The sequence below is a fragment of the Gopherus evgoodei genome, chromosome 23 (assembly GCF_007399415.2).
Source record: "Gopherus evgoodei ecotype Sinaloan lineage chromosome 23, rGopEvg1_v1.p, whole genome shotgun sequence".
In the NCBI taxonomy this organism is placed as follows: Eukaryota; Metazoa; Chordata; order Testudines; family Testudinidae; genus Gopherus; species Gopherus evgoodei.
In genome coordinates, this window is record NC_044344.1 from 13,434,408 (window position 1) to 13,461,075 (window position 26,668).

General features: G+C 58.9%; 1 protein-coding gene across 1 annotated transcript in view; it reads right to left on the reverse strand.

Moving 5' to 3' along the window:
* The window catches only part of PLCD3 (phospholipase C delta 3), a 60,471-nt gene extending 35,320 nt beyond the window's left edge, over window positions 1–25,151 (reverse strand). Inside the window, exon 1 of the mRNA XM_030541569.1 lies at window positions 25,018–25,151. Within this exon, the coding sequence (XP_030397429.1) occupies window positions 25,018–25,111 (94 nt within the window). The 5' untranslated portion in view covers window positions 25,112–25,151. The remainder of the gene's footprint in view (window positions 1–25,017) is intronic.
* Between the last annotated feature and the right edge of the window lie 1,517 nt (window positions 25,152–26,668).

Here is a 26,668-nt window from a genome sequence, read left to right on the forward strand (position 1 = left end):
GGTGGATTGGTTTTGGACCCCAGCTGGCGCTCAGCCTGGCATATGCCCCACTGCATTGCAGGGGAGGTTATCCGAGCAGACGCAGCTCTGAGATCCTGGTGTACCAAGCGCAGACTGAGAGGCCATCGTAACAATGCCTGTCTGGGCGGGCGCTAGCTGGAAGAGCTGGGGAGGTGGAGGGGAACGCTGCGTGTTTGTTTTGGCCCTGTGTGTGGGCAGATGTAAGGCCACAGCCACGCCCTGAGGGAGTTCGTCTCCTGCACAGCCTACAGCCCACATGCCCCTCTTAGACCTTCCCGGGTCTCCAGGGGGAAGATCCCAATGTGCATGGCACTGTGTGAGGAAAAACACCCAGACTCCTCTGTCTTCAGCCCAGATTCTCCCGGATTCAAATACACCTGTGCAGGGTGGGAGCTATGACCGGCACTGCTGGGTCCAGACTGTTCAGAGATTCCTTGACTGTAAGGCCACAAGAGAGCATTACAATCTTCCCGTCTGAGCTCCTGCCCGCCCGGGCATTCCTGCACCCAGCCCAGAGCTTCTGGGGGAGCCAAGCACATCGTTTAGAAAGAGACGCCCCGTCATGACTGCAAGTGGCTGAGATCCCACCACATCCCGAGTCAAGCACCCTGCTGCACTGTGCTCACTGGAACCGTGCCGGACTCAGACAGTTCCCATGACAGTCACTGGGCAACACACGTGGGGCGCTGGCAGCATAACCCAGGGGCCAGTGCTCCAAGCTGGGCGTCAGGAGACACGGGTTCCTCTCGGCTCTGGCAATAGCTTGTCTGATCACTGAGGCCGAGTGTCCAGTGGGACCCCCTAAAGCCCCTCCAGATAGACTCCCAAAAACTGAGACTCTTGAAAGCAGAGACCTTTGAACATTGCAGCCTTAAGCACTTGTGTTCCCCACCCCCCTTCCTAGATGCTGGACACAAAGAGCCTGGGGTAAGAGCTCAGGCCGCACCCCTCGGTCTCCTTGGCATCATGCAGTTTACAATCACGGTGCCATTCAACTAAGGCCTGTCTTGAGCAAATATCAATTTTGCAAGCAAAGCACAGAGGGAGCTGACAGCTGTAGATACAGCACGGGCTGGGCTCCGGCTCTAAATATCCTGCCTGATGACCAATCCGCTCCCTGGCGAGCAGCCACTGATTATCTGAGAGCAACGAACCATCAGCCTCCCGCAAACCACAGTGAGGGATGTGCACTTCTGAGCAGGGTTTGCCCTGAACCTTCCCCCGGGGGCTGCTCTCCCTGAGAGTCCAATGCCACCCTGCAATCTTCCCGGAAGGGGTCTCCATAAACAGGTCTGTAACCGGGCACAACTCACCCCTGCAGCACCTCCTGCTGGTTGCTTCGGGAATTAGCTCAAATTCCAGCTCAGAGTGCCCTCTGCAGGCTGGTGATCTGCCTTTCGGCTACTGGCCCCATGTCCCTCCCTGGACCCCAGTGCCCCTTTTATGTGGGGTTCTGCCCCCTGGCAGTAACCCCTTCCTCTTTCTTAGGGGTTTCCCCTACCTGGGAACCCCCCCAACCTCTATCCCCACTTTGCCTCAGTGCCTTGGCCACTGCCCAGTCATTAGCCCCACACCCTGGGGCAGACTGCAGTATTAGCCTCTCATCATCGGCAAAAGGGGTTTGGACCTGCTGCCTTGGCCTACCCCTGCGTTGCACCCTACAACCCCAGTACCTCCTGGCCTAATTCTAGGCTGCAGCCTGGGGCTTTCTAGGCAGGAGCTCCCCAGCTCCACTGCCTTTCCCCAGCCCTGCTTTACTCTAGGTACCTTGTCAGTTCTATGCAGCAAGACCCTTCTCCCTCTACAAGCAGAGGAAGACTGTCTGCCCTTAGCTTCCCTGGCCTTCTTATTAGGCCCTGTCGCTCTGTTTGGGGCATGGCCCCCAGCTGCAGCCACTTCCCCAATCAGCCCAGCCTAAAAGGGCTGCTTTCTCCAGCCCCAGCCCCTTTCCCGGGCTGTTTTTAACCCCTTCCGGGCAGGAGCAGAGATCCACTCTGCTACAGGGTCACATGTTCCCAACACTATCTCAGGGAAGGTTAGAATGGGAGCTAATCAAATATAACTAAGGAAGCAGTATGGTACGTTAGCAGGCTGGGGGAGTGGGAGCCAGGACACCTGGGTTCCATTCCTGCGTCTGTCACCGAGTGCACTTGGGCAAGTGGTGCAGGGCCGCATCTCCCAGGACTCTGCACTCACAGTTGAGGGTCAGATTTTCAGAGGATACTGGCACCCAGCACTTTTCAGGTGTGCTGAGCATCTGCGGCTATGCTCAGGACATCCATGCTGCAGGCAGGTGACCATGGCTTCCCAAGGGGGCGGTAAGGCTGTTTGAGAAGCACTTGGACACCCACCACTGCAGGATGGTAGCGATGTTCAAAGCGCGGTTAACTAGGGAACACCTGGTGCAGCTGTTACCTTTAACTAGGAAACACCAGGTGCAGCTGAGTCCCAAGGTCCCTGTGGAGCACATGGCCATCCAAGTCATTGCTATGGACTTGCAGAACATCCTCCATCCCAAATACAGGGCCTAGGACCCTCCCAATGGAAAAGGGCAGGGTCTTCGCCTCTGTGTGATACTGACATTGAGGCCAAAGACTCCAAGGTGAGTGTATCTGATGCTCCAGGCTGCTTTTGTCTACCACGCACACAGCAGGCGAGACAACCGCTGGCTCTGAGTGGATTTCCCAAAGGAGGGTGTTGTACAGTAAATGACACGTAATCACAACATGTAAATCAAATTACAGGCTGTGTCGAAGCCCCCCAGAGCAGCAGGGGATGCAAAAGCATCCAGCTATAATCTGATCTGAAACTCACCACCAGGTAATGGCCTGTTTTAGGACCTAAACTCACCCAGGGATTTGTTCTGACCTAGTAAATGTTCCAGGCACACAGGCATGGAGCTAAAGAGATGCTAGTTTTAAGCGCCACATTTAATTCTCGTATACATTTTTAAAGGGTTACGAGATTTATTTGGGAGGAGGGAGAGTTTTGTCTGGGATCAGCAAAGTATCCAAGTTGGGCAGAGAATTTCACTGGGACTTGCGCACCAAACTCCCTCAGACTCCTAAGAGATTCCCAGTCTTAAACCTTCCCCCATGGAACATGACCCAGCTCTCTGCCAGCAGGGGAAGAAGGAAGTGAAACTGGCTAGAAAGACTGCCAGCCTGGCCAGCCTAGTTTCCCTGTCTATGCTGAGTGAAAGGCACGACATGAACAAGCCACATTCACCACGAGAAGCCAGGTTCTGCCGTTCCTCCCAGCTGCAGTCACCTGGTGCTGCAAGCAACACAGGGCCAGGAAGTGGTTTGGAAAAGATGATTCTTCTCTGGCCGGTGGGTTTGATTCTCCTTTGACGCAGGCATGGGGGGAGCCACTGCACTGAGCCAATGGACTTACCTGCGGGTAAAACTAGGGGAAGGGAGAGGAGTACCAGGCTGCGTCTCTTAAACTCATCAAACGACGTGGAAATTCAAGGGCCATGGAAAGTCCATGCACTGGCTTGTCAGGGAAACAGCCAGAAATGGAGTGTAAACTCGCTTTCCATCACCTCTTGTACATGATTTCGCCCTCATGGAATGGAAACATGAAGAAATCTCCCCTCGGGCCCGAAGCTGCCTAGATTACAGAGTCACGATTCCTGTGCCAAGGTTCCAAAGCCTTTTGATGAACGAGTGCACTGATCAGAAAGGCCCAGGCACACAGCTACCCCCCCCCCCGCCCCCGGGACTCCCTGCATCGCCCAGCGCACTCGGCAAGGCCCACACGACTACCCCCACCCCCGCCTCCGGGTCTCCCTGCATCGCCCAGCGCACTCGGCAAGGCCCACACGGCTACCCCACCCCTGCCCCCGGGACTCCCTGCATCGCCCGGTGCACTCGGCAAGGCCCACACGACTACTCCCACCCTCGCCCCCGGGACTCCCTGCATCGCCCAGCGCACTCGGCAAGGCCCACACGGCTACCCCTGCCCCCGACCCCGAGACTCCCTGCATCGCCCAGCGCACTCGGCAAGGCCCACACGACTACCCCCACCCCCGCCTCCGGGTCTCCCTGCATCGCCCAGCGCACTCGGCAAGGCCCACACGGCTACCCCCACCCCTGCCCCCATGACTCCCTGCATCGCCTGGCGCACTCGGCAAGGCCCACACGACTACCCCCACCCCCGCCTCCGGGTCTCCCTGCATCGCCCAGCGCACTCGGCAAGGCCCACACGGCTACCCCACCCCTGCCCCCGGGACTCCCTGCATCGCCCGGTGCACTCGGCAAGGCCCACACGACTACTCCCACCCTCGCCCCCGGGACTCCCTGCATCGCCCAGCGCACTCGGCAAGGCCCACACGGCTACCCCTGCCCCCGACCCCGAGACTCCCTGCATCGCCCAGCGCACTCAGCAAGGCCCACACGACTACCCCCACCCCCGCCTCCGGGTCTCCCTGCATCGCCCAGCGCACTCGGCAAGGCCCACACGGCTACCCCCACCCCTGCCCCCAGGACTCCCTGCATCGCCCGGCGCACTCGGCAAGGCCCACACGACTACCCCCACCCCCGCCTCCGGGTCTCCCTGCATCGCCCAGCGCACTCGGCAAGGCCCACACGGCTACCCCCACCCCTGCCCCCGAGACTCCCTGCATCGCCCGGCGCACTCAGCAAGGCCCACACGGCTACCCCCACCCCTGCCCCCGAGACTCCCTGCATCGCCCAGCGCACTCGGCAAGGCCCACACGACTACCCCCACCCCTGCCCCCGAGACTCCCTGCATCGCCCAGCGCACTCGGCAAGGCCCACACGGCTACCCCCACCCCTGCCCCCGGGACTCCCTGCATCGCCCGGCGCACTCGGCAAGGCCCACACGGCTACCCCCACCCCTGCCCCTGGGACTCCCTGCATCGCCCAGCGCACTCTGCAAGGCCCACACGACTACCCCCACACCCGCCCCCAAGACTCCCTGCATCGCCCAGCACACTTGGCAAGGCCCACACGACTACCCCCACACCCGCCCCCGAGACTCCCTGCATCGCCCGGTGCATTCGGCAACGCCCACACGACTACCCCCACCCCCGCCCCCGGGTCTCCCTGCATCGCCCAGCGCACTCGGCAAGGCCCACACGGCTACCCCCGCCCCCGCCCCCAGGACTCCCTGCATCGCCCGGTGCACTCAGCAAGTCCCACACGACTACCCCCACCCCCGCCCCCGGGTCTCCCTGCATCGCCCAGCGCACTCGGCAAGCCCCACACGGCTACCCCCACCCTCGCCCCCGGGTCTCCCTGCATCGCCCAGCGCACTCAGCAAGGCCCACACGGCTACCCCCGCCCCCGCCCCCAGGACTCCCTGCATCGCCCGGTGCACTCGGCAAGGCCCACACGGCTACTCATGCCCCTGCCCCTGGGACTCCCTGCATCGCCCAGCGCACTCGGCAAGGCCCACACGGCTACCCCCACCCCTGCCCCCGGGACTCCCTGCATCGCCCGGCGCACTCGGAAAGGCCCACACGGCTACCTCCACCCCTGCCCCTGGGACTCCCTGCATCGCCCAGCGCACTCGGCAAGGCCCACACGGCTACCCCCGCCCCCGCCCCCAGGACTCCCTGCATCGCCCAGCGCACTCGGAAAGGCCCACACGGCTACCCCCACCCCTGCCCCTGGGACTCCCTGCATCGCCCAGCTGTCATAAACAGATAGCTAAGGGTTAATGTCTCTTTCACCTGGAAAGGAGTAACCTGAAACACCTGACCAGAGGACCAATCAGGAAACAAGACTTTTTCAAATCTGGGTGGAGGGAAGTTTTGGGTGTGAGTTCTTTGTGCACTCGGCAAGGCCCACACGGCTACCCCTACTCCCGCCCCCAGGACTCCCTGCATCGCCCGGCGCACTCGGCAAGGCCCACATGGCTACCCCCACCCCTGCCCCCGGGACTCCCTGCATCGCTCGGTGCACTCGGCAAGGCCCACACGGCTACCCACACCCCTGCCCCCGGGACTTCCTGCATCGCCCGGCGCACTCGGCAAGGCCCACATGGCTACCCCCTACCCCTGCCCCCGGGACTCCCTGCATCGCCCGGTGCACTCGGCAAGGCCCACACGGCTACCCACACCCCTGCCCCCGGGACTTCCTGCATCGCCCGGCGCACTCGGCAAGGCCCACACGGCTACCCCCACCCCTGCCCCCAGGACTCCCTGCATCGCCCGGCGCACTTGGCAAGGCCCACACGGCTACCCCTACCCCCACCCCCGGGACTCCCTGCATCGCCCAGTGCATTTGGGAAGGGCCACACGGCTGGACACTAGAATGAAAGCAAGAGTGAGACTGACTCACTCTGACCTGCTCCCACTCCAGTGGAATCACTTCCATTCACAGGCTCCGGGCGGGGAAAGGTGTCAGAGTCCAGATTACCGGCCTCTGCAAATGCTTGGGCTGACTGAAGGCAGGAACAGGGAGGAAGCAGAGCAAACGCCTTCCGTTCCTGACCCCGTAGAGTCCTGCTTCAAGCAGCCCGCCGGACACATCCGCTGGAGGCAGCTTGAACACCCCAGGTGCCGTCCAGTGGGGCAGAACAGAGGTCAGGAGCGTAAGGGCCTGATCCAGCTCCCCTGGAACCCAGGGGAAAGACTCCTGTTGATTTCAGTGGAAACTGGGTCAGACTGTATGAGTGCCACAGCACGCCCCACACCCGTTTTCTATCCTTGGTCTCTTACAGTGGCTTTGGGGAGCAGTCCCAGCTCCCCTCCCTGCCCACGAAAACCCCTCTGCTATTTCCAGAGCAGGGAAGGCACCTTTTGGTGTCTACTCCATACTCACACTTCCTAGATTCAGCCCTGGAGATTTGAGCTCTTTACCTCTGGCTGACTAGCCCGCTGAGCCTGCCTTCTGTCCCCGGCCAGTATTGTGTGTTCCACATTGATTCGCATCTGGCCAACAGCGCGGCCCCAGGCGGTGCCTCCTGAGCCAGCTCCTGCGTGTGTCCCCAGAGCGTTGCTCTCCTGTGTTCAGGCCCTTCTTCTCGGTTGCACTTTGCAGATCCGTGCAATGAAGCAGCCTGCCAGGGGCTCCGCCCTAAGATTTCAGAGCACGCTAAGGAGCTTGACGAGGTTTTAAACCATTGCAAGAATCAGGTTGGAAACTCACCAGCCAGGCGTAATTCCCAGCTTTGCTTCCCAGCCAGGCCCAGACCGACCCCCATACTCAGCACTGAGATAAGCTCTGTCACAGGGACTCCAAAGCACCTGACAAACGTAAGTTAACTGGGAGGCACGTCATTCCCAGTTCCTAGATGGGGAGACTGAGGCAAAGAGGGGTGCAGTGACTTGCACAAGGTCACACAGAGAGGCAGGAGCAGAGCCAGGAATAGAACCCAGCGTCCTGAGTGATATTCAGGCCTGCGCTTCACTACGTCGCTCCCTCCCCTTCGCTGCAAAGGCGGAAAGCTTCAGTCCTCATGGACACTTGTGAGAGAACTTTCACTCCAGCTCCTTCCCCCGTGAGCGGCCATGGCTTGTGGTGCCAGCACACACAGGGGCTGCCGCATTCAGCACTAATGTCAACAGCTGGAACCTGCAACCCTGAGTCTAGAACTGCCAGAGGCTGCAAACACCATCCTAGCCATGCCCCACAGAGCCCAGGCAGCGCCACAGCCCCTCGCACCCAGTGACATGGGGCAGATGGCAGTGCCTGAAATCCTCCCTGGAAAGGGGCTAGCCAAAGGCAAAGGATTATTCTGAGGCCTAGTCTTGGAAGGGTTAATTGAGGAGGCCAGCTCCCAGCCAGCACTCAGAGACTGCCTGCTGTGAGAGCCCCCATGGCTGTCCCTGTCCCTGCCTCTGGCACAGACTCTCCACCCATGGCACATCCAGGCCATCCCCCTCCGTGCTCCTCCCGCTCACGCGCAGAGCCGGCTCTGTCCTGCTTGTCCTGACTGCAGCCGGAGTTCTGGCAAACCGAGAGCAGCCGCTGGGTCTCCCAGGGCACTGCCCAAGCTGGCCCCAGCCCAAGAGGGGAGAGATGAAGGGTGCAGGGAGGCTGGGCCATCCTGAGGCTGGTCCAGGTGGCTAGACCTGCTGCAGGGGACTGGCCAGGCTTGTGCCTCTAGACCCTGGGCTCTGACCTCCCTGCTTTCACTGTCCTCTCCTCCCCTGACACCATCACTCTCACTGGCTACAAGCACTCAGCACCTCCTGTCTAAACACTGGCCCCTGTGTTGATCCTGCACATTCCTCCGGCAGCCAGCTCCACTGGGAGAGGACACAGCTCCCTCCTTCCTTCCCAGCTTCCAGCTGCTTCCTCTCCGGCCCCACCAGCATCCCTATGCAGTCCGTTCGCTCTTTGCCTTCAAGAGGATTTTACTGGGCCAGCCTGGGGGGAGGCAGCCTTACATAAGGGCTCCCCCTAATCCAGACTGTTCCTGGCAGCTCTGGCTCAGCCCTGCTCAGTGATCTCAGGGGCCGTTTTATCCCCTTGGGAACAGATGCAAAAAAAATCAATGAGGGAGAAATAGCAACATAAATCAGCACTGCGGAGGCAAGGGCCCCCCAGCGCCCACGCCAGGTGAAGGATTGCAAACATCTACCGCAAGTCCCTGCACCTATTCCAGCCCAGGAGCTCTGGGGGCCAGATTCCTACCTACATACAGCCCGTGCAATGAAAAAGGCTCCATGTCCCTCTGTGGCTGCCGCTGCTGCTCCCCCACTCTTGCTACAGGCGGGGGTCACTGCCCTGTCCCCAAGCCCTGCTCTCCTTCCTATGCAGTAAAACCACAGCATCTCCCTGGGCGGGGCAGGGTTTAGATACAGAGAATTTTGGAGTTTAGAGATGGGTCCAGCAGGCCACACATGGAAGCCGGCCCATTTCTCCAGCCGCTCTGGCTCCAGGCTCTGCAGGATTCAGGTGGTGACAGAAGAGGAGCTGCTGTTCTGAACACTGCCAGAGCTGCTATGTGAGAAGCTAAGTACGGCTGTGTCCCAGCTCGCTATAAACAGCTCCCCAGATACGGACATCTGGGTATAGCCTGAAAGACAATGGAGCAGCTGTTAGCTTCAGAGACCCTGTATCTTGTCTCTGCAATCTTGTTTTGCAGTGCCGGGTCTGCAAACATCCTGCAAACCTGGGGACACTTGAGACAGGAGGACAGAGGGAGAGACAGAGTCTGTGGAGGAGTCTAAAGGAGCTGGCCTTCCCAGAACCAGCCAAGGGTAAGTGTGAGGGGAAGCAGGCAGGCGCACAGCCTGGTTTACTGTTTTTAAGACGTTTTCTCTGAAATAAGGGATACTTTGCTGTGCGCAGGCCATTTGGTTGCTGATTTTCACCCTCGCTTCCCTGGAGGAAACGGAGCCTAAGTCAGACCTGCTGAGGTGATCACACCCAGGGCTGCAGCCAGCGCCTGGCCTGAGAGCAGGAGGCGCATGGGATTCCGTCCCGGAGGAAGCCATGGCCAGGGACCTGAGCCCCAGAGGGGGGCACTGGAGATAGAGCCCCACAGAGGCCAGAGGTGGGGGTTGCCTGGTACCCGTGAAACAGGTGTTGTGCAGCCGGAGAGCTTGGCAGCGCTGTAACGATGCAGCGTGCCAGGTACAGACGCACCCAGCATAACAGGCCTGGCATGGTGCTGGTGGGGCTGCATGGGAGCATCAAACCATAGGACAGAGACGGACTAGCTGGTGCAGACAGCAAGGGCCAGGGCTGCAAAACACTGTGGCACCCCAGTCGCACGGAGGCTCCTACATGGGGGTTAAAGGTGAGTTCGGTAACTAACTTTTGCAAACCCCACCAGGCAGTTCCTCGCCCCTGTGTAACCCTGGCCCTGAATGTAGAGCACAGGCTGTGCCCAAGCCCTTCTAGCCAATCAGAAAGCAGCTGACAAGGCCTGCCCTTAGCAGCCCAGTGTGTGACTGTTAACCCTTTCACTCCTGGGCTGTGCAAAGCAAATCTCTAACACCAGCCCAGTGAAGATGCTGTGGGTAGCCCATGGGCCTGGCAGCTGGCACTCCTGAGGGTTAATTCTGACTACCATCAGCTTGCCTTGGGAAAATCATTTCTCTGCTCTGTGCCTCAGTTTCCCCATAGTACTCTGTACCTCAGAGTAGCACCCCGGAACCCCCATTGTCACCCCTGTCATATAATTGTGATATATTTCACACAAAGCATGCCCTGTAAGATATCCGAGGAAAGGCTGAAACCCATTGTTCTGTCCAAACATGTATATCCTTAGTGCGTATGAAGTTATGAGATTGTGCCGTATGGTTGTTACAGCAATATGGGTTTGAGAGTGTTAGTCTGAGCCCTCCACTGTCAGTTCCCCAGTGACAACCAAGGAGGGTGTGAAATGACCATTAATACGCAGGGGAGTTGTAAACAAGGGATTTCAGTTGCTGTAAGAAAGCTGCACAAGCATCACACCAGAGGGGAATTGCTCACGTCTGTGACTCCTTGTAAAATCGTCCCTCCCTCCCGTTTTACACCACACGCAGACTCACAGTCAGCCACAGGCCAGGTTCCGCTCCAGGTTCTCCCAGACTCGCCCCTTTTTTGTGGGCACTGTCCCAGGAAACCCAGAAGGGTGCTGTGTGCGTGCTGCCCGCTGTCCAGTTTTATGGGCTCCAGATCATCCCAGAGCTCCTGGGTTTTGCACCTCAGAGATGGCAGCCCATTCCCCTGGGCCTGGCACCTTGTAGGCGAGTTGCTGCCCTGGCAGGGCCAAGCAGACAATTCTCAGCTAGCGATTCCTTATTCAAAGGCCTCACACAGCCACAAAACGGTCCAGCAGCCAGCACACCTGGGCGCCATTCCTAGCCTTGCCACTGACCTGCCGCGTGACCTCTACCATGTCACTTCGCCCTCTCCCCCACTCTATCTGTGTTGTCAGTGGAGCAGGGCTCGTCTTTCTGGATGTGCGTGGGTGCTGCCTGGCACACGGGGGCCCTGATCTTTGCAGTAACAATACGGGGTCAGGCCAGGGTGGCTCAGGGAGGGAGGTAGGTGGTGGTACTGATCTCACATCACAACCCAAGCCATAAACTCACTCCTCATTTTCACGCTGCCACAAGGAGCTGCCCAGGAAAAAGATCCCAAATGGAATTGTCCACAGCCAGCCCATAGGGTCAGTGTTTCCTTCTCTTCCCTGGGCGGGGCCTCGTGTGGGTTGGAGGCACCATTGGGAGCCTCTGAGTAACGCAGGAAATGGAGGTGAGTCACCGGGCCTGCTGTCCAAACTGTTTCTCTTGCTGAGAATGGCAGTTTAGATTAGGCAGAAAAATTGCATTGGCCTGTCTGTCCCTGGCCATAAATTGTTCTACATTCCAGGTGGGGAAGGGGAACGAAGCCAGACAGATGGGCGCAGAGAAACCACTGCAGAGGTTACATGAGGTCACAGGGCACTGGAAGGTAACACCAGGGCTAAAACTGTGAAATGCACAAAACCAGTTCAGGTCTTTGCTCGTGAGCCTGGGGCTTTGGTCCGGCAGGCGCAGCGCAAGCACACCTGGGCTCAGCAGACTCTTCCAGCTGTTCTCCAAAAACACAGTTGGTTATTGACCCTTCATTCCTGCATTTTCTGTTCTCTGTGAAACCAGGTTCCCGCGACATTTTAAAGGGACACTTGGTGTAAGGACACCACAGTCACTTTCTTTGCCTCTGTTCCTAACAGCAGAGATTGAAGCTTTTATTAAAAGATCTAGTTAACTTTCTGCTGTTTAGAAGTGTGTTTGCCCCTCCCCTCCCACCCTGCACTCCCCTGAACTGAGACAATGGAAATCCACAAAGTCAATTTCCATTTTGTTTATTGTCCATTACTGCTTTTAATGTAAAACGGATGGTCTTGGGACTCAGGAAACCTGGCCCAGTTTCTGGCTCGGCCACTGACGTGCTGTGTCACCCGGGCTGAGTCACTTAATCTACCCTGTGCCTTAGTTCCTCTTCTGTACAATGGGGATAGATTTCCCTAGCTCATAGAGGGGTTGTGAGGCTAACCCCACAAATAACCGTGAGGCTCAGGCACTCTGCTAGTGAGTGCCAGATCAGTATACAGACAGCAAGCCTCAGCTGCAGAGCGGAAGCATGGCAAAGAGGTTATGGCACTAGGGTTGTTGGAAACCAGACTTCAATTCCCCACTCTGCCACAGGCTTCCTGGATGACCTTGGGCAAGTCTCCTCACCTCCCAGTGCCTCAGTTTCCCTCCTGCACAACAGGGATAAGAGTGCTGTGGGGAAGACATGAAAAACTGTGACGTGCTAGGATAGTGCAGTGATGGGCAGAGAGGTGCCTCCGCTACCGAACTGGCTCAGAGGGCCGTGGTGTGCCACACTTGCAGGCAAACATGGATTTCTTTCTTTAAAATGTCCTACCATGGAAAGTAAAAACAATTATAAATCACAGGAATCCCCTGGGCGAGTCTTATGGCCTGTTGCCTTCTGTCTGTCTTGTCTCTATTCAGACTGCACGGACCTCAGGGCACAGCCTGGCTCCCACTTGGTGTCTGTGCAGCACCGGCACCATCAGGCAGAAAGGGCTCAGGGCCCCACCACTAAGTCCTCAGCCCCCACAGTCAGTCGGTTCTCCCAGGGGTCCACGCTGAGACCTTTGGGGAATCCGTCCCTCTGGGTCTCATGCTGAGCAGCTCAAACCGGAGGCACCAAAACCCAGTAGCTGCTTACGACAGGGCAGGACTCAGTGGTTTGGCCAAGGGCCCCTCACGAGCCTGCCCCAGAGCCATCTCAGCAGGCAGTGCCTAGGAGGTTCTGCGGGGTTGGACTCAACCTCAGCTCTGTGCCAGCCGACGCAGCTGTGCCACCACCCGGCTGCCACGGTCGGGCTGTCTGCATTGCTACCTCGACTCGCAAAGAGGAACTACGCAGGCGGGAGCACTTCCAAAGGCTGGCCTGCCAGCTTCCTCGCACCCTGCTTGCTCCCGGTGCCCGAGTTAAGCCCAGGAGGAGTTCCAGGCAGCGTCTGTGCAGTGAGGACTCACCCCCAGCAAGCCCCTGTGAGGGACCTGCATCTCAGATGGCTTGGACTTCGGCACATGAACTCCAGACATGGACGCTGGTTTTGCCCCGAGCCCCGGCTCTATTCCTGCCCCCTGGCATTGGTCCTGGGATCCTGACCTACCACTCTGAGACTCCAGCCCCAGTTCTAAGCCCTGACCTAGGCACTGGCCTGCCCACCCTCACCCTGGTTGTGACAGTACCCCTCATACGGGACGGTGTCTTGGCAGTCAGGCCTAGTGGTCCCAGCCGGGCTGGCACCCACAAGGCAGGGACAGCCAGGAGGCAGGACAGTCAGCGAGCAGGGATCAGAGCAAGCAGCAAGAGCCAGGGTCAGGTGGGGGTCGCAAGCAGAGATCAGAGGTGGACACCAAATTGGAATGAGGCTCAAAGTCAGGCTTGGGTGGAAGACTGGCAACCAGCCAACAGCCTGGGCCACCCTCCAGGGTTAAATAACGAGCATGGGCCAATCAGAAGGCTGAAGGACCTGTCAATCTAGACCCTATGGGCATCACTTCCTGCAGTGCCTAAAAATCTTCACAGCCCTCCTCAGACTCCACTGGCCCTTGTTCCAACCCAGCATGGGTCTGTCCTGCCCCCCATGGACAAACACCCCTCGAATGCCCTCCCGAGAACTGCCCCCAGCCAAGCCTGCAGCCCTGGACTCAGGGTTAACCGGACGCTGCACATTCTCCTCCCCTCTGTTATAATAACTCAGTCATTAGGATCATCTCGTTAGGCCTTAATGAACCCTGCTGCATCCTGTAGAGTGTCTATTTCAATTAGCTCTTTGGGTGTGATGTGATATGCACGTGCCCATGGCCCCTGCCTGGGCGCATGCGAGTTACGCAAGAGGCTATATTTAGCCCCGTGTTACAGCACATCTTTGGCCCTGGGCATTGTGCAGAGGCTGGGCCCCCAGGTGGTAAAGGCAGCAGGAGCTCGGCTCGGCTCAGGCACGATCGGCATTGTTGGTATGTGCCCAAGCTGGCCTGGCACTCAGGACCCGCGTCACGCCGTGGTGGACATGGAGCCGGGTGAAGAGTTTTCCTCCCCACAGGCCGGCTGGGAAGGATTTGGGCGCTGATCTCACACCCGGCTGGTCTGTGCTTTCTCAGTGTCTCCTGTTGGAGGGAATGTCTATTAACCCCTTCCCTACTGGTGTTGTGCATTCCTCCTCGGGCACCTCATGGCAGCATGTGCCAGTGTCCCATCACTGCAGACCAGCTACACCAAGCTGAGCAGCAGGCGTGTTTAGCCCCCTCGGACCTGGCACCCTGGTAGGTGCTTAGCACAGGAGTGGGAGCCAATATGGCTGGTTCTGATCCTGGCTGTCGCCCACATCCCCAAGCAGGGGTCGCGTTCCTTGCATCCCCCTGGGCACTGCGAGCTGAATGCACGGACGTGTGTAAAACGCTACGAGGCTCTCGAACGAGAAGCGCTACAGAGAGGCAAAGTGTTCCAGCTAGTGCATCCCTCTCCTGTGCACAGCACCCCAGCCCAGCTGGTGCCCCCAGGCTGAGCCAAGCACCCCACAGGGCTGGTGTGGTAGAGTGGCTGAGGAAGGGTGCTTGGAGCTGGTAGAGGCTTCCGGTCAGGGCAATGACCGTGCCATGCTGCCATGGGGACTGGTTTGAGCTGCCCCTGTTCCGAATGAGCCCAGTGCCCAGATCCGTTAGAACAGTGGTTCTCAAAGCCAGGCCAACGCTTGTTCAGGGAAAGCCCCTGGGGCTGGCCGGGCCGGTTTATTTACCTGCTGTGTCCGCAGGTTCGGCAAATTGCGGCTCCCACCGGTCGAGGGTCACCACTCCAGGCCAATGGGGACTGCGGGAAGGGCGGCCAGCACATCCCTCGGTCCACACCACTTCCCGCAGCCCCCATTGGTCTGGAGCAGCGAACCACGGCCAGTGGGAGCCACAATTGGCCGAACCTGCGGACGTGGCAGGTAAACAAACCGACCCGGCCCGCCAGGGGCTTTCCCTGAACAAGTGGCGGACCGGCTTTGAGAACCACTGTGTTAGCAGATGCAGGCACAGAAGCAAACTCCCTCCTATGCCAGGGCAGAGCCCATCCTGCCAGGTGCTCCATGCCAGGCAGGTTAGGCAGGTTAGGAAAGACTGCGATTAACCCGGAGCTGTGACATTCCTCCCCAGCCATCCGTAACCCTCCCAAGGGGAGGAATTCCTCCCTCACCGCTGCACTGCTCCACTCAGCAGGGGCGGGTGTAATACATGCCTGGGGTAATACACTGGGGTGGGCCCTTCCTGGCACAACCCCTGGGCACTCACCACAGACTTCAGCCCAAAGCGCCCTCCATGTCTGCCCCTCGCTCCTCCAGCACACAGCAGGCTGCATCCCTGGCCGGGGCCTGCTTCAGCCCTCCCACTGAGACATGCTCACAGCTGTCAACAGACGGTTAGCGCTCCAGCAAGCACAGCAACACACAGCAGCACACCCGGACACCATGGGGGCTGGGACAATGTGTACAGTGGGGGGCTGAGAGCCACTGAACCAAACTGTAAACCCTGCCTATGATGGAAACCAAATCAGGCCAGGGGGGTGTGGCAGACTCCAGCACCCCTAGGTCCAGCACCTCTGATGGACACACGTATATATGCACTGGCACACACACAAACACAGATGCATGGACACACACTTGCACGGACCACATGGACACATGAACAGATGGACACACACGTATATATGCACATAAACACAGACTCATGGACACACACAGACTCATAGACGCACATATACAGACACACACACATATATATGCACATACATATTAACATCCACAGACTCACGGACACACACGACTCACGGACGCACGTCTATATGCACAGGCATACACACACACACACTCACACACACGCGCACATGAGCGCATTAGCACAAGTTCAGGCTCCAGGGCGAAGCATTCCCGCTGCGAGCTGCCTGTGTGCTAATGTGCCGAAAACATTCAGCCTTCCAAACAATTGTGGCTGGGTGCTGACTGCATCCTGCCCAGAACAATAATATTTCCCTTGTCAAATGACTTCCCGGGGCCTGAGCTGAAGGCTGGCCTGCCGCACACCCAGACACACCTCACAGAGGTCACCCCGGGTGCAGGTCAGGGCTGACTTTGGCTTCTCTGAGGAACAAACATGCAGCAGGGGGAGGGGGGTCTAATCCTGGGAGAGGGACGCTGCAGAGCCTCCCAGCACCCTCCCCTCCAGACTTCGGTGAGAGGGTCTCCGAGGGCTGGGCGAGGCACTAGAATTCCAGCTCACAAAAACCATTGTGCTTCCAACTTTGTTTTCATTCTGCATGGGACTGAAATCGAGCCCTTGCAGAAAGCAGAGCGAGCCCACCCCGGCGTAGCCACGCCTCGGCACTCTGCTCTGCCTGGTCCAGGGCAAGGACTCGCACTTGGTCTCCCGCCGCACAGGGGAGGGCCCGACCACCAGGCGAGCAGCTGCTACGGGGCATGCTCTGGCTCTCACTTACTCTCTCCTTTCTGCAAAAAGGTTTGGTTTCATTTTCTGACAAATAAACGTATCCTAGAAAATCTTCCAACCTGCTCCAGTTCTCAGCCCCGGCAGGGGTAGGAACGAGAAGCACAACTTGGCACTGGAGAACCAGTAACCTACAGTCTGGACTGACCCACCTGCCTCCATCTGAGGTTGTTGATCATAAGGATCACTGATTATTTAATTTTGAAAAGAAAGGACATCCCTTGACCCCTTAGATACAACTGGGTACCTATGGGAATGCCAGCCAGACACACTGGTTCCAGGGCAGCACTTCGGCCATGGAGACTTTGAATGAGACCATTGGGAGGAAGCATGGCCCCTTTGAAATCAGCATCTTACCTGAATACATGCCAGAGAATTTACCCCAAAGCACTCTCACGTCACTAAAATGCAGCCACCTCTGGGGTGGAACGCAGCAGATGTTGAATGGCACAGCATAACAGTTTGCAGCAGCGTGGGAGAAATAGAAAGTAATACCCAGCTGAGGCTGCAGAGGGAACTTAAAGAGGGTGAAGGCAGTTACCCAGGTCGGGATTTGGCTAGGACATTAGGTTTCCAGAGACACCCGTCTGGGGGAATTGGGCGTGAAAATGCAAGGAGATGTGATTCATGTACAACGGGCACATGCACTGCAGCAGCCGGGCCTGCGGGGGCTGCTGGGACACAGAGCCAGAGGGTAAGCTGGGGCGAGCTCAGTGGTATGTCCCATTTGACGAAGCGCTCTCCCAGCTGTGCAGCACAGATTGGGGGCATGGTGCCAGCTAGGGCAATGCCATCCACGCACTTGCCCCTCCACACCCTGCAGCACCACAGCCATCCCATCAAAGTACTGACCTGATCCTGCTTAGCCCCTGAGAGGATGACCCCCACCACACCCCAAGCCCTACTCCTGGCACTGCTTCGGGTGATGCTGGTAGAGGACTGGCACATCCAGCAGCGATCTCAGTCCAGATTGTGGCTGACTCGGCAGGGACACAAAGCCCCAAGCAGCCCCTCTCCCCAAGGAGAGCTGGTACCCAGCCCGTTCAGGCAGGCACTCACCTTGCAGGGGCGCAGACACACCAGCCATCCCATATCACTGCTCCTGTGCTAGCACCAATAGCCCAGGTTCCAAGGGGAATGGGAGATGGGCAGAAGGAGGACCCTGTATCCACGATCTCAAACAAAATCCTGTTCCGCTGAGTCCCTGGGATCTCCCTAATGATGCCCTGATGTGTCCCAGCGAGCCTGGCCCATGCAGCAGGCCGGGGAGCCCTCCCTGGGCAGGGCAGGGGGAGGAGGTTTGGCTCTGTCTGGCTCCCTGGGCAGGGCAGGGTGCTGCTGCTGCAGCCTGTTGGCAGGTCAGGCCCCACGTGCTGACACGCAGCAGCTCGATCTGCTGAGCCTTGTTTTGATGAGCTCGTCCGCACGCAGGCAGAGGCAATGGGACTCTGAGTCCAGGAGCAGCCCAGCCAGCAGCTCCTGGGTAAGAGGGGAGCTCAGACACCAGTGTCTGGTCCCTTACCTACCCCACAGCACCTACACAGCTGTGCCTACTGCGTGCCACACGGCCCCTCTAAGCCCTGGCCGCCACAGGCGCTTGGGGACCAGTCTCACTTGCTTACACTAGCCCTGGCCTATCATAGGGTAGCAGCTCACGGCATTTAACCGCAGCTCCAGAGTCAGATCGCAGTGACACCGGAGTAAGTCTGGAGTCAGTGCAGTGACTCCAGATTGACACCAGTTAAAGCGCATCAGAATCCAGCCAGTGGCCAGAAAGCCAACGCTGTTGCAATGGCCCCTTCCTACTCCATCTCCGCTCCCTGTGGGTGCCTGAGTCACATCTGCCCCTGGCACAGCCATACACACTGTCACGGAGTCACCAGGCGATGCTCTGGAACTGCTCCTCACCAAGCCAGTCAGGACTCTGGGGAGCCTCCTCTCCCTTGGAGCAGACTTGTTCAGGGCAAGAAGCTCACACGTCTTCACCTCCTGGGTCTCTCCTTGGAGCATTCAGCATCCTCTGCCCCTCCGTGCGCTTCCCACAGTGAGCCCACCCAGGCGGGGTCCTGGGGAAGCCACAGGGTCCTGCACCCCCACTTTGCAGTCAGATGTGACTCTCAGCCAGCCAGTAACACAGAGGTTTATTCGATGACAGGAACAGGGTCTACAACAGAGCTTGTAGATACAGCGAACCAGACCCCTCGGCCGGGTTCATTCTGGGGGGCAGTGAGCCAGACCCGCCACGTCTGCCCTCAGCCAGCTCCAGACTAACAACCCCCTCCAGCCCCTCCTCTCTGCTCAGTTCCTTTCCCGGGCCAGGAGGTCACCTGATCTCTTTGTCTCCAACACCTTCAGTTGGCACCTTTGCAGAGGAGGGGCCCAGACCATCAGTTGCTAGGAGACAGAGTGCCAGGCATTTAGGGGCACTGGCCCCTTGCTGTGCAGCAATCACACACCCTTATTCCACCACCTAGATACTTAAGAACTGCACAGGGGACACTGAGGCACCAACACCGTATTCAGAGCAAACATCAAGAACATTCCCAGTTCGTCACACAAACGCCAGGGAACTACAGGGAAGTCTCCTGCTTCACAGCAGAGCACTCTGCCCTGTCTGGTGCAGGCCAGAGGGTCCACGAGATTACACAGATTTGGGGCCAGGTTCTCCACTGCCCAGCACCGTGTGTCGCCGTTTACACCAGTGCAAAGTAAGCGTGAAATACTGCCAAGCGGGGAAGGGAGCGATTTGCACCCTTTGCACTGCTGTGACTGACTGCAGGAGGTGCAGGAGGATGGCCAGGCAGGCCCTGCAAGCTAAAGACCAGGACTCCCTGCACTCACGGTTAGTGTCCTTGTTTCAGCCTCACTAGATCTGCACTGTCCTCTCCCCTTCCCCACGTGCAGGGGCCTCAGCCTTTTGCATTCCACACCCCTGCCTGTGCACCCCAGCCCAATCCAGCATCCTCCTCCCAACAGCAACTTGGGAAGGCCCCCTGGGCATCACCGGGGGGCTCATCCAAGGAACACGAAACAGGAAATTTTCTCCCTGAAACCTCAGCTTGGAGGGCAACAGTGAAAATGGCAAACTGGTTCCTGCCTGAGATCTCTGGGGCTGTGACACAAGCAGCTGGGGGGCAGGAGGGGCGGGGGAGGGGCGGGGAAGAGAGAAAATAGAAGCAATTTGCCGAGTCTTAGCTTTGTGCCAAGTGGTTAGGTGGCTGCATTGCAAATCCCCAACAAGGAGACAGTTCTGGGGGCAGCCTAAGCAGGAATGGGCCACGGTCCATCTATCTCTGTCTCCACACATACACCCCATCACTTGCTGTCGGACGCCTGAGGGGGGCCCTCAGCTCAGGAGCGGGCAGGGGCACTCGCCTTGGCTGTGCCTGCTCTGTGGCTAGAGGATTTGCCCCTAAAAATGTCGATCCAGCATCAGTCACCGGAGCGAAATTCTCTCTCTCACGTGCAAGAGCATTTCTGCTTCTCACCCCTCAAAGCCCCCCGCAGGCAGCCCTTACGGAGTCCCTGCCCCACTGCCGAGCTGGGGGAAAGCAGAGGATGATGGGAGAAAAACCAGGCAAACCGTGCACATCCAAAGGCAGATTTATCCAGCCCAGGCTCCAGTGTGGGGCAGGGGGTTAAGTCTCTTTTGCTGTACAGATTAGGGTGACCAGATGTCCCGATTTTATAGGGACAGTCCTGATGTTGGGTTTTTTTTCTCATATAGGCTCCTACTATCCCCCACCCCGTCCCGATTTTTCACATTTGCTGTCTGGTCACCCTAATACAGATCCAGGGGACACACAGCAACTCATTCAGATGAGCCACTGGGGGATTCTTTCTGGCCCTCCCCTCCCCCTCACTCCATCCCTGCTGTCAGGTGAGGTGTGCGGGAAACTGAACTGAATGCTCCTTGCTGGGGCTGGCGGAAGCTTCGGTTCCCCAGGAGACAGGAAGGTTTTCACCTGACCTGACTCCATCAGATGCTGCCTCCCCCCCGCACCCCATCACCCTTTCTCTGCCCCAGGCGTAACAACGTCTGGGCTACAGCACCGAGCCCCTGGGCTCACTCACTCATGGTTCCACAAACTGCTCACTATCACGTCCTGGGATCCCCGTGTCCCCCAGGAACAGCTCCAGCCCCGCACTGATAGCTCAGGGTCCACAATAACCCAGGTCAGGCCCTCCGGCCGGTACACATATGCTGAGCGAGCTGTAGCAGGACAAATCAGAAAGGAGGTGGGAAAGGAAGCTAGCTCAGGGATGTGTAACTTACAGGTGTCTGGGCCCGAAGGCTTCCAGAAGTCTCATCAAATTGAAAAGGGCCCCTGAGCTCTCTCGATCTGAGGGCCAGACCCACCGAGGTACCTGGCCCTGCAGTGCTGGGCACTGTAACAGCCACCTCATGGAGTCCCCAGCCCCGAGCTGAGTGCCCAGGATCCCCATTCGATGCATGGGGAGAGTCAGGGACCTGCAGGAGTCAGCCCGCTGAGCAGGGGGTTTCCAAAGCAGGAGTGAAATGCAGAGCAAGGGGGCAGGGCTCAGCGCCCAGCTCCCTGAAGGTCTGGGGGCCTTGGCTGACAGGCTGGAATCCCTCCACTTGGGAGCCTGAAGTGTGAGCCCTCTCCTGGGCCAGGTCAGCGGCCGAAGTAGCCCAGGCCTGGCTTGTGAAGGGAGCCCATCACCCAGGGGCCAACGCGCTCACCCGGAGGTGGTGGGTCCCTGTTAGGTCGGCCTGGCTGTAACTGACTAGCTAGTCCCTGGAGCAGCGCCCTAATCCCCAGCTGACCGAGTCAGTCTCCCTGGCCCAGGAACAAAGTGAAAAGGCTCCAACAGGAGAGAGCCAGTCCCACCCAGACCAGCCTGGTGGCTGGGGCTCTCCGCTGGGCTGGTAGGGAGACCCGGGTTCACATCCCTGCTGCAGATCAGGCAGAGCCACGACTTGAGTCTGGGTCTCCCAAGGCCAGCAGGTCACACACAAATTCCCGCCTGCTCGCTCGCCGTTGTCCTTTGTCAGGCGCCCCGAGAGCATGGATGGGCTCAGGCCCGGTGGCGAACGCCTGGCTTGAGAACTCAGGCTGCTCATTAGCTGTGGGGCCAGCAGATACTTGGGTGCCTGTGGGGTTCACTGGCAGCTGAGGGGAAGTTTTGAGAATGTCAGTGGGGCCTAAAAGGTGGATTGAGGTGCCTAAAGAGGCAAATAGGTGCCTAACTCCCTGTGTGCTCTGGTCCTGCCTGCCTGGCTTCCACACACCCGGCTGTGCCAGGCCGTGGTCAGCAGTTGTGCTTTTCCCTGGAGGAAAGCTTAATGTGGCCTAACATTTCCCCCATGGCAACTAGCACCTTAACCCCTTCACTGCTGCTCTTGAGTTAGCTGCCGTTCCACCACGACAGCCACGGAGAATGCAATGCTAGCGTGTGGGACCCTATCTCGCCACATGCTCATTTCACTATCTCAGGGAGCTTTAATACACTTGCAAACCGGATTATGGAGTACATATTATTGAGCCGGCGCGCATGCTCTGAAGAACTGTGTTGTGTTTACGCAGGTTATCTGAGGGTGCACTAGCTACAGTTAGTGAAACGTAATGCCCCCATGTAGACAAGCCCTTGCCCTCAAGGCACGTAAGTTCGGTATTATTCTCACCTACAGGAGTCTTGTGGCTGATGCACAGGACTGGGAGTCAGAAGACGTGGGTTTTAGTTCTGGCTCTGCCACTGGCTCCTTAGGCAAGTCATTTCCCCTCTCTGTGCCTCACTTTCCTCACCTGAAAAATGGGAATAATAGTATTCTCCTGCCTCTCAAGGGGGTTGTGATGCTTAACTCACTCACACTTGTGAAATGCTTTGAAATCCTCAGATTAAGGCAGCCATAGCACTGTGGAGTATTATTTTACAGTTGGGTAAACTGAGGCACAGAGAGGTTAGTGACTTGCCCAGGATCACACTTGGTTGTAACCTGAACCCAGGAGCTGGGCTGAGCTGGGTGTAATAAGTGCTACTACTTAGCTCTTAGACATCTCCCCACACTGCAAACAATCCAGGGAAAGAATCACTATCCCTACTTTTCAGATGAGGAAACGGAGTCCCAGGGAGAGGAAGCAACTTTCCCAAGGTGTCAGCGCAGGAACAGAGCCTAGGACTGAGGGTCTTCTGCTCTACCCACTAGCCCACACACTCTTTCTAGCTCAGCCACATCAATCACAAAGTCAAAACCCAACCTCAAGGCCAGAGGTAAAGCGATAGAGTGACCCCCCAGAACAAAGAGCTGCGGCTACTGGGACCAGTTCCCATCACTAAAGCGCTTGCTATCCCTGGGGACTTTAGACGGGTGGAATGATATTGGACAGTCAGCTCCGTGTGCATGGCACGTGGCCCTATGGCCTCTCAAGGCCCCCCGACTGGAGCCTTGCAGTGCTACAGATAATAGATAATAATAATAACACTGTCACCAACCAGCCGCAGACTGGGGGCCTGCCTGGAAGAGAGGTTTCAATCAAACACTGGGCTCACTGCAGGAAGAGTGACTGGGGGAAACTCTCTGGCCCATGCTCTACAGCAGGTCAGACTGGGTGATTGAATCATCCCTTCTGGCCTTAAGCTGTCTGAATCTATGACATGCCCCCTTGCTCCAAGGCTTGCGCTGTACGGTTCAGTATAAGCTCCTGGCCACATCCATGCCGGCTTGGGGTCTCTGGCCATCTCACTGGCATTCGAAGCTCCTGTTCCCAGAGTCAAACCTTGAGTTTAAAAGAAGTCACCTCAGCAGAAATTCCACACTCAGGCTTTGGGATTTAGTTATTTATTTAGCACTGGTGAGAAGGGCCAGGTGGATCAGCCTGCCCACCCTGGCGAATGCCACATGCACCTCAGGGGTAACAACCTGCTTCCCATCAGGGGATGTAGCTCAGTGGTAGAGCACATGCTTTGTGTGTATGTGGTCCTAGGTTCAATCCTCAGCACCTCAGGGGTAACAGGCAGATACCAGATTTCCAAAGAGCCCTATATGCTGGGGACACTGTGGGTGCTGAGCTGTGAGAACCAGGCACCGCGTGGGGCTGCTGGGCACTTGGAAATGCAGCACAGAGACTGCAGGACCCACGCAGGCCTTGATGTCTCAGCCACAGGGCCCCTTCACTGCCAGCCGTGGAATGGGACTGAGACCCACCAAACTCTTTGTGCACTAAGCAGTGGCCAGTACTATGCTGGGTTAGTTGTGAAAGCAGCCTAGAGGCCTCAAATTGCACCCCCAGACACCTAGCTTTTGGATCGCAAACAACTGTGGATTTTATTGCACAAAAAATTTACTGCAACAAAATGGGCATTAATTAACCCTTTAGTTGCTGCAGCCTCTTTGCTCCCCCATGTTTCTTGGGCAACCCCAACAAACAGTGGTCACGTACCAAGACCGTGGGCAGGGCTGGACATGGGGCCTCTTGTCAAGTGGATTGAGTGGGACTCAGCAGCACCCATGGATGGCAATGGGAGACTCCAGCAGGTCTTTTGCCCTGGAGGAAGGGAGCCCCTGGCCGCAGCCCAGGCAGGTCCCCACAGTTAGGTCCTCAGTGGAGAGTTAAAGTGGGGTTGGAAGCGAAGAGGGGCAGCTCTATGGATGGGAACACTGCCCAGCTGGGAGTGTGGACCCGGCATCTGCCAGGCAGTGCAGGCCCCTGCCAGAGGGGGCTGGGGTCCCAGGCACGACTATCACAGGCTGGGGCCAGCAACGATTCACAGCACAGAGCCCAGATCCAGCTGTGCCAGAGCCCCCATCCTGGGGCAGCCGCTGCCCACCTGAAGTGCTCTCAGCACCCACTGCCCCCTCTGCAGCTTGCGGCCCCCCAGCTGGGAGCAGGGTCTGTTTCGTTCTTAGCCCGCCCCCCTGGCCAGTTCTGGGGGGGAGGGGGCTCAGCTCCCGGTGCTGCTGAGGGGGGGATGTTCCACAGACATGGGAGGGGGGATTACAATAAAGCCAAGTGCCCGGCCCACAGGCAGATACTAACCCCTCCTGGTGCCCACTCCTACCCTGGGGGGCTGCCCCCCCCCTCTGCCCTTTGGCCCAGAGCTCTGGGGGGCTGCCTCTACCCCACCCCCAGGTCAGTGTCTTGGCCCGGGGAAGGCTCCTGGCAGCAGCACAGGGCCAGAGGCCGGTTCTGTAACCGGACCCTCCACAGCAGCGTCGGAGCGCCCCCCCCCCCAGCCCCGCCGGCAGACCCCGCGCAGCCCTCGTCGAGCCAGCCGGGCCCGGCAGCGAACTCCTGCCCCGGGGCCCCGGCGCTGTGACCCGCCCGGCTGGGGAGCGCAGGGAGCATCCCCGAGCCGAGCCCCGGCGCCCATCCTCGCGGCTTCGGGCCCCCCGGGGCCGAACACTCCCGCACTTCGGGGAAGTTCCGATCCGGACCCCTTGGCGCGAGCCTGGCCCGAGACACCCCCTCCCCCAAGATCCAGATCCAGACTAACAGGGCTACCCCTCTGCTACCTCCCCCAGTGTGCGCCTCGGCCGGGCTGCGCAGGATCGGGCCCCGGCCACCTACCCAGTTTGTTTAAGGCTCGGTCCGGGCGCCCGGTGCCGTCGCCGTCCTGCGGGGGCTGCTCCGGCCGCGATTTCTTCCTCCAGCCGCAGATCATGGTGTCCGGGCCAGACTGAGCCCCGAGCCCGGGGCCCTCCGCCCGCTGCGGGCTCCCTGCGAGGAGCGAGCCGCCTGGGCGCGGGTGTCAGAGCCGCCGGAGCCAGCGCCCGTCCCAGCGGGCTCGGGAGGCGCGGGGAAGGAGTCACATTTCAGGGCACGGAGAGCGATTATGAACCGCGTGGGGCTGGAGAGCTCCTCCCACGGGCTGCGCGCCGCCCCGGGCCACCCGCCAGCGGGCAGCGCCGCTGCTGAGCGTGGGGTGGGGGGAGCAGGGGGCACAGCCCAGCACCCCGGGGCAACACCTCCCAGACAGGGACTGTGAGCCCGCGGGGCAGGAGACGGGCACTGCCCCAGGGCAGGAGACAGGCACTGCCAGAGGGCAGGAGAGAAGCTCGCCCAGAGCAGCAGGAGATGGGCACTGCCTGAGGGCAGAAGGGCTCTGTGAGCCAGGAGACGGGCACTCGCTGAGGGCAGGAGAAGGGCTCTCCCGGAGCGGCAGGAGACGGGCACTGCCCAAGGGCAGGAGACGGGCTCTGTGAGCCCAGAGCAGCAGGAGATGGGCACTGCCTGAGGGCAGAAGGGCTCTGTGAGCCAGGAGACGGGCACTAGCTGAGGGCAGGAGAAGGGCTCTCCCGGAGCGGCAGGAGACGGGCACTGCCCGAGGGCAGGAGACAGGCTCTGTGAGCCCGGAGCGGCAGGAGATGGACACTGCCCGAGGGCAGGAGACGGGCTCTGTGAGCCCAGAGCAGCAGGAGACGGGCACTGCCCCAGAGCAGGAGATGGGCGCGGTCCAGCATGAGAGGCACTGAGGTGGCCCTGCCCAGTCTGGACAGCACCTGGCCCTAGCACCACATTCCAGGCCTGCCCCATCAATGTGAAGGGCCCAGAGATCACTGGCCAATCACCTCCTGCCTCTGGGACCTCTGGCAGCGGTGCCCACGCTTCTCCCCTCCCAGGAAATGCCCAGCAACAGGCTGGGCCTGGGGCATCTCCCGCCCATCCCAGGCTGGGCCCGAGGAGTTTTCTTGCCCATTTTAGGTGCCCACCAAACAGCTGAGCAAAAACATCACCACGAAACAAAACCACAACCTAGAAGTTGTCATTCATTCAGGGCAACCACCCTGATCGCCTGCCCCTTCGGCTGGCCTTGTCCTGCCAGAGCCAGCGCCAGCACCCTCCCCTGCCAGTCTGCTCCAGGTCCACCCAGACATCTGTGAAAACCAGCCCCAGGACAAGCCCAGGCTGGCAGGCTTAACTAGCCAAGTGTTCCCACTGGGGCTGGAGCCAGGCTCAGAGACCCACCCCCCTCATCAGGTGTCAGGCCCAAGCGGGAATATCTACGCTGCTATTTTTAGCCCTGTGAGCCCAAGTCAGTTGACCTCGCTCTGAGACTCCCTGCACTGGGTGAGGTTGCGGTGGAGATGTGCCCTGGACACACCCACGACAGGGCCTGGGATCTGAAAGTGCTCAGTGACGCACCATGCACCAGGAATTGTTCCCAGCAATGACTAGAGTTTTTTTTTTCTCTGTATTCTCCAGGCCTCAACTGGCCAGT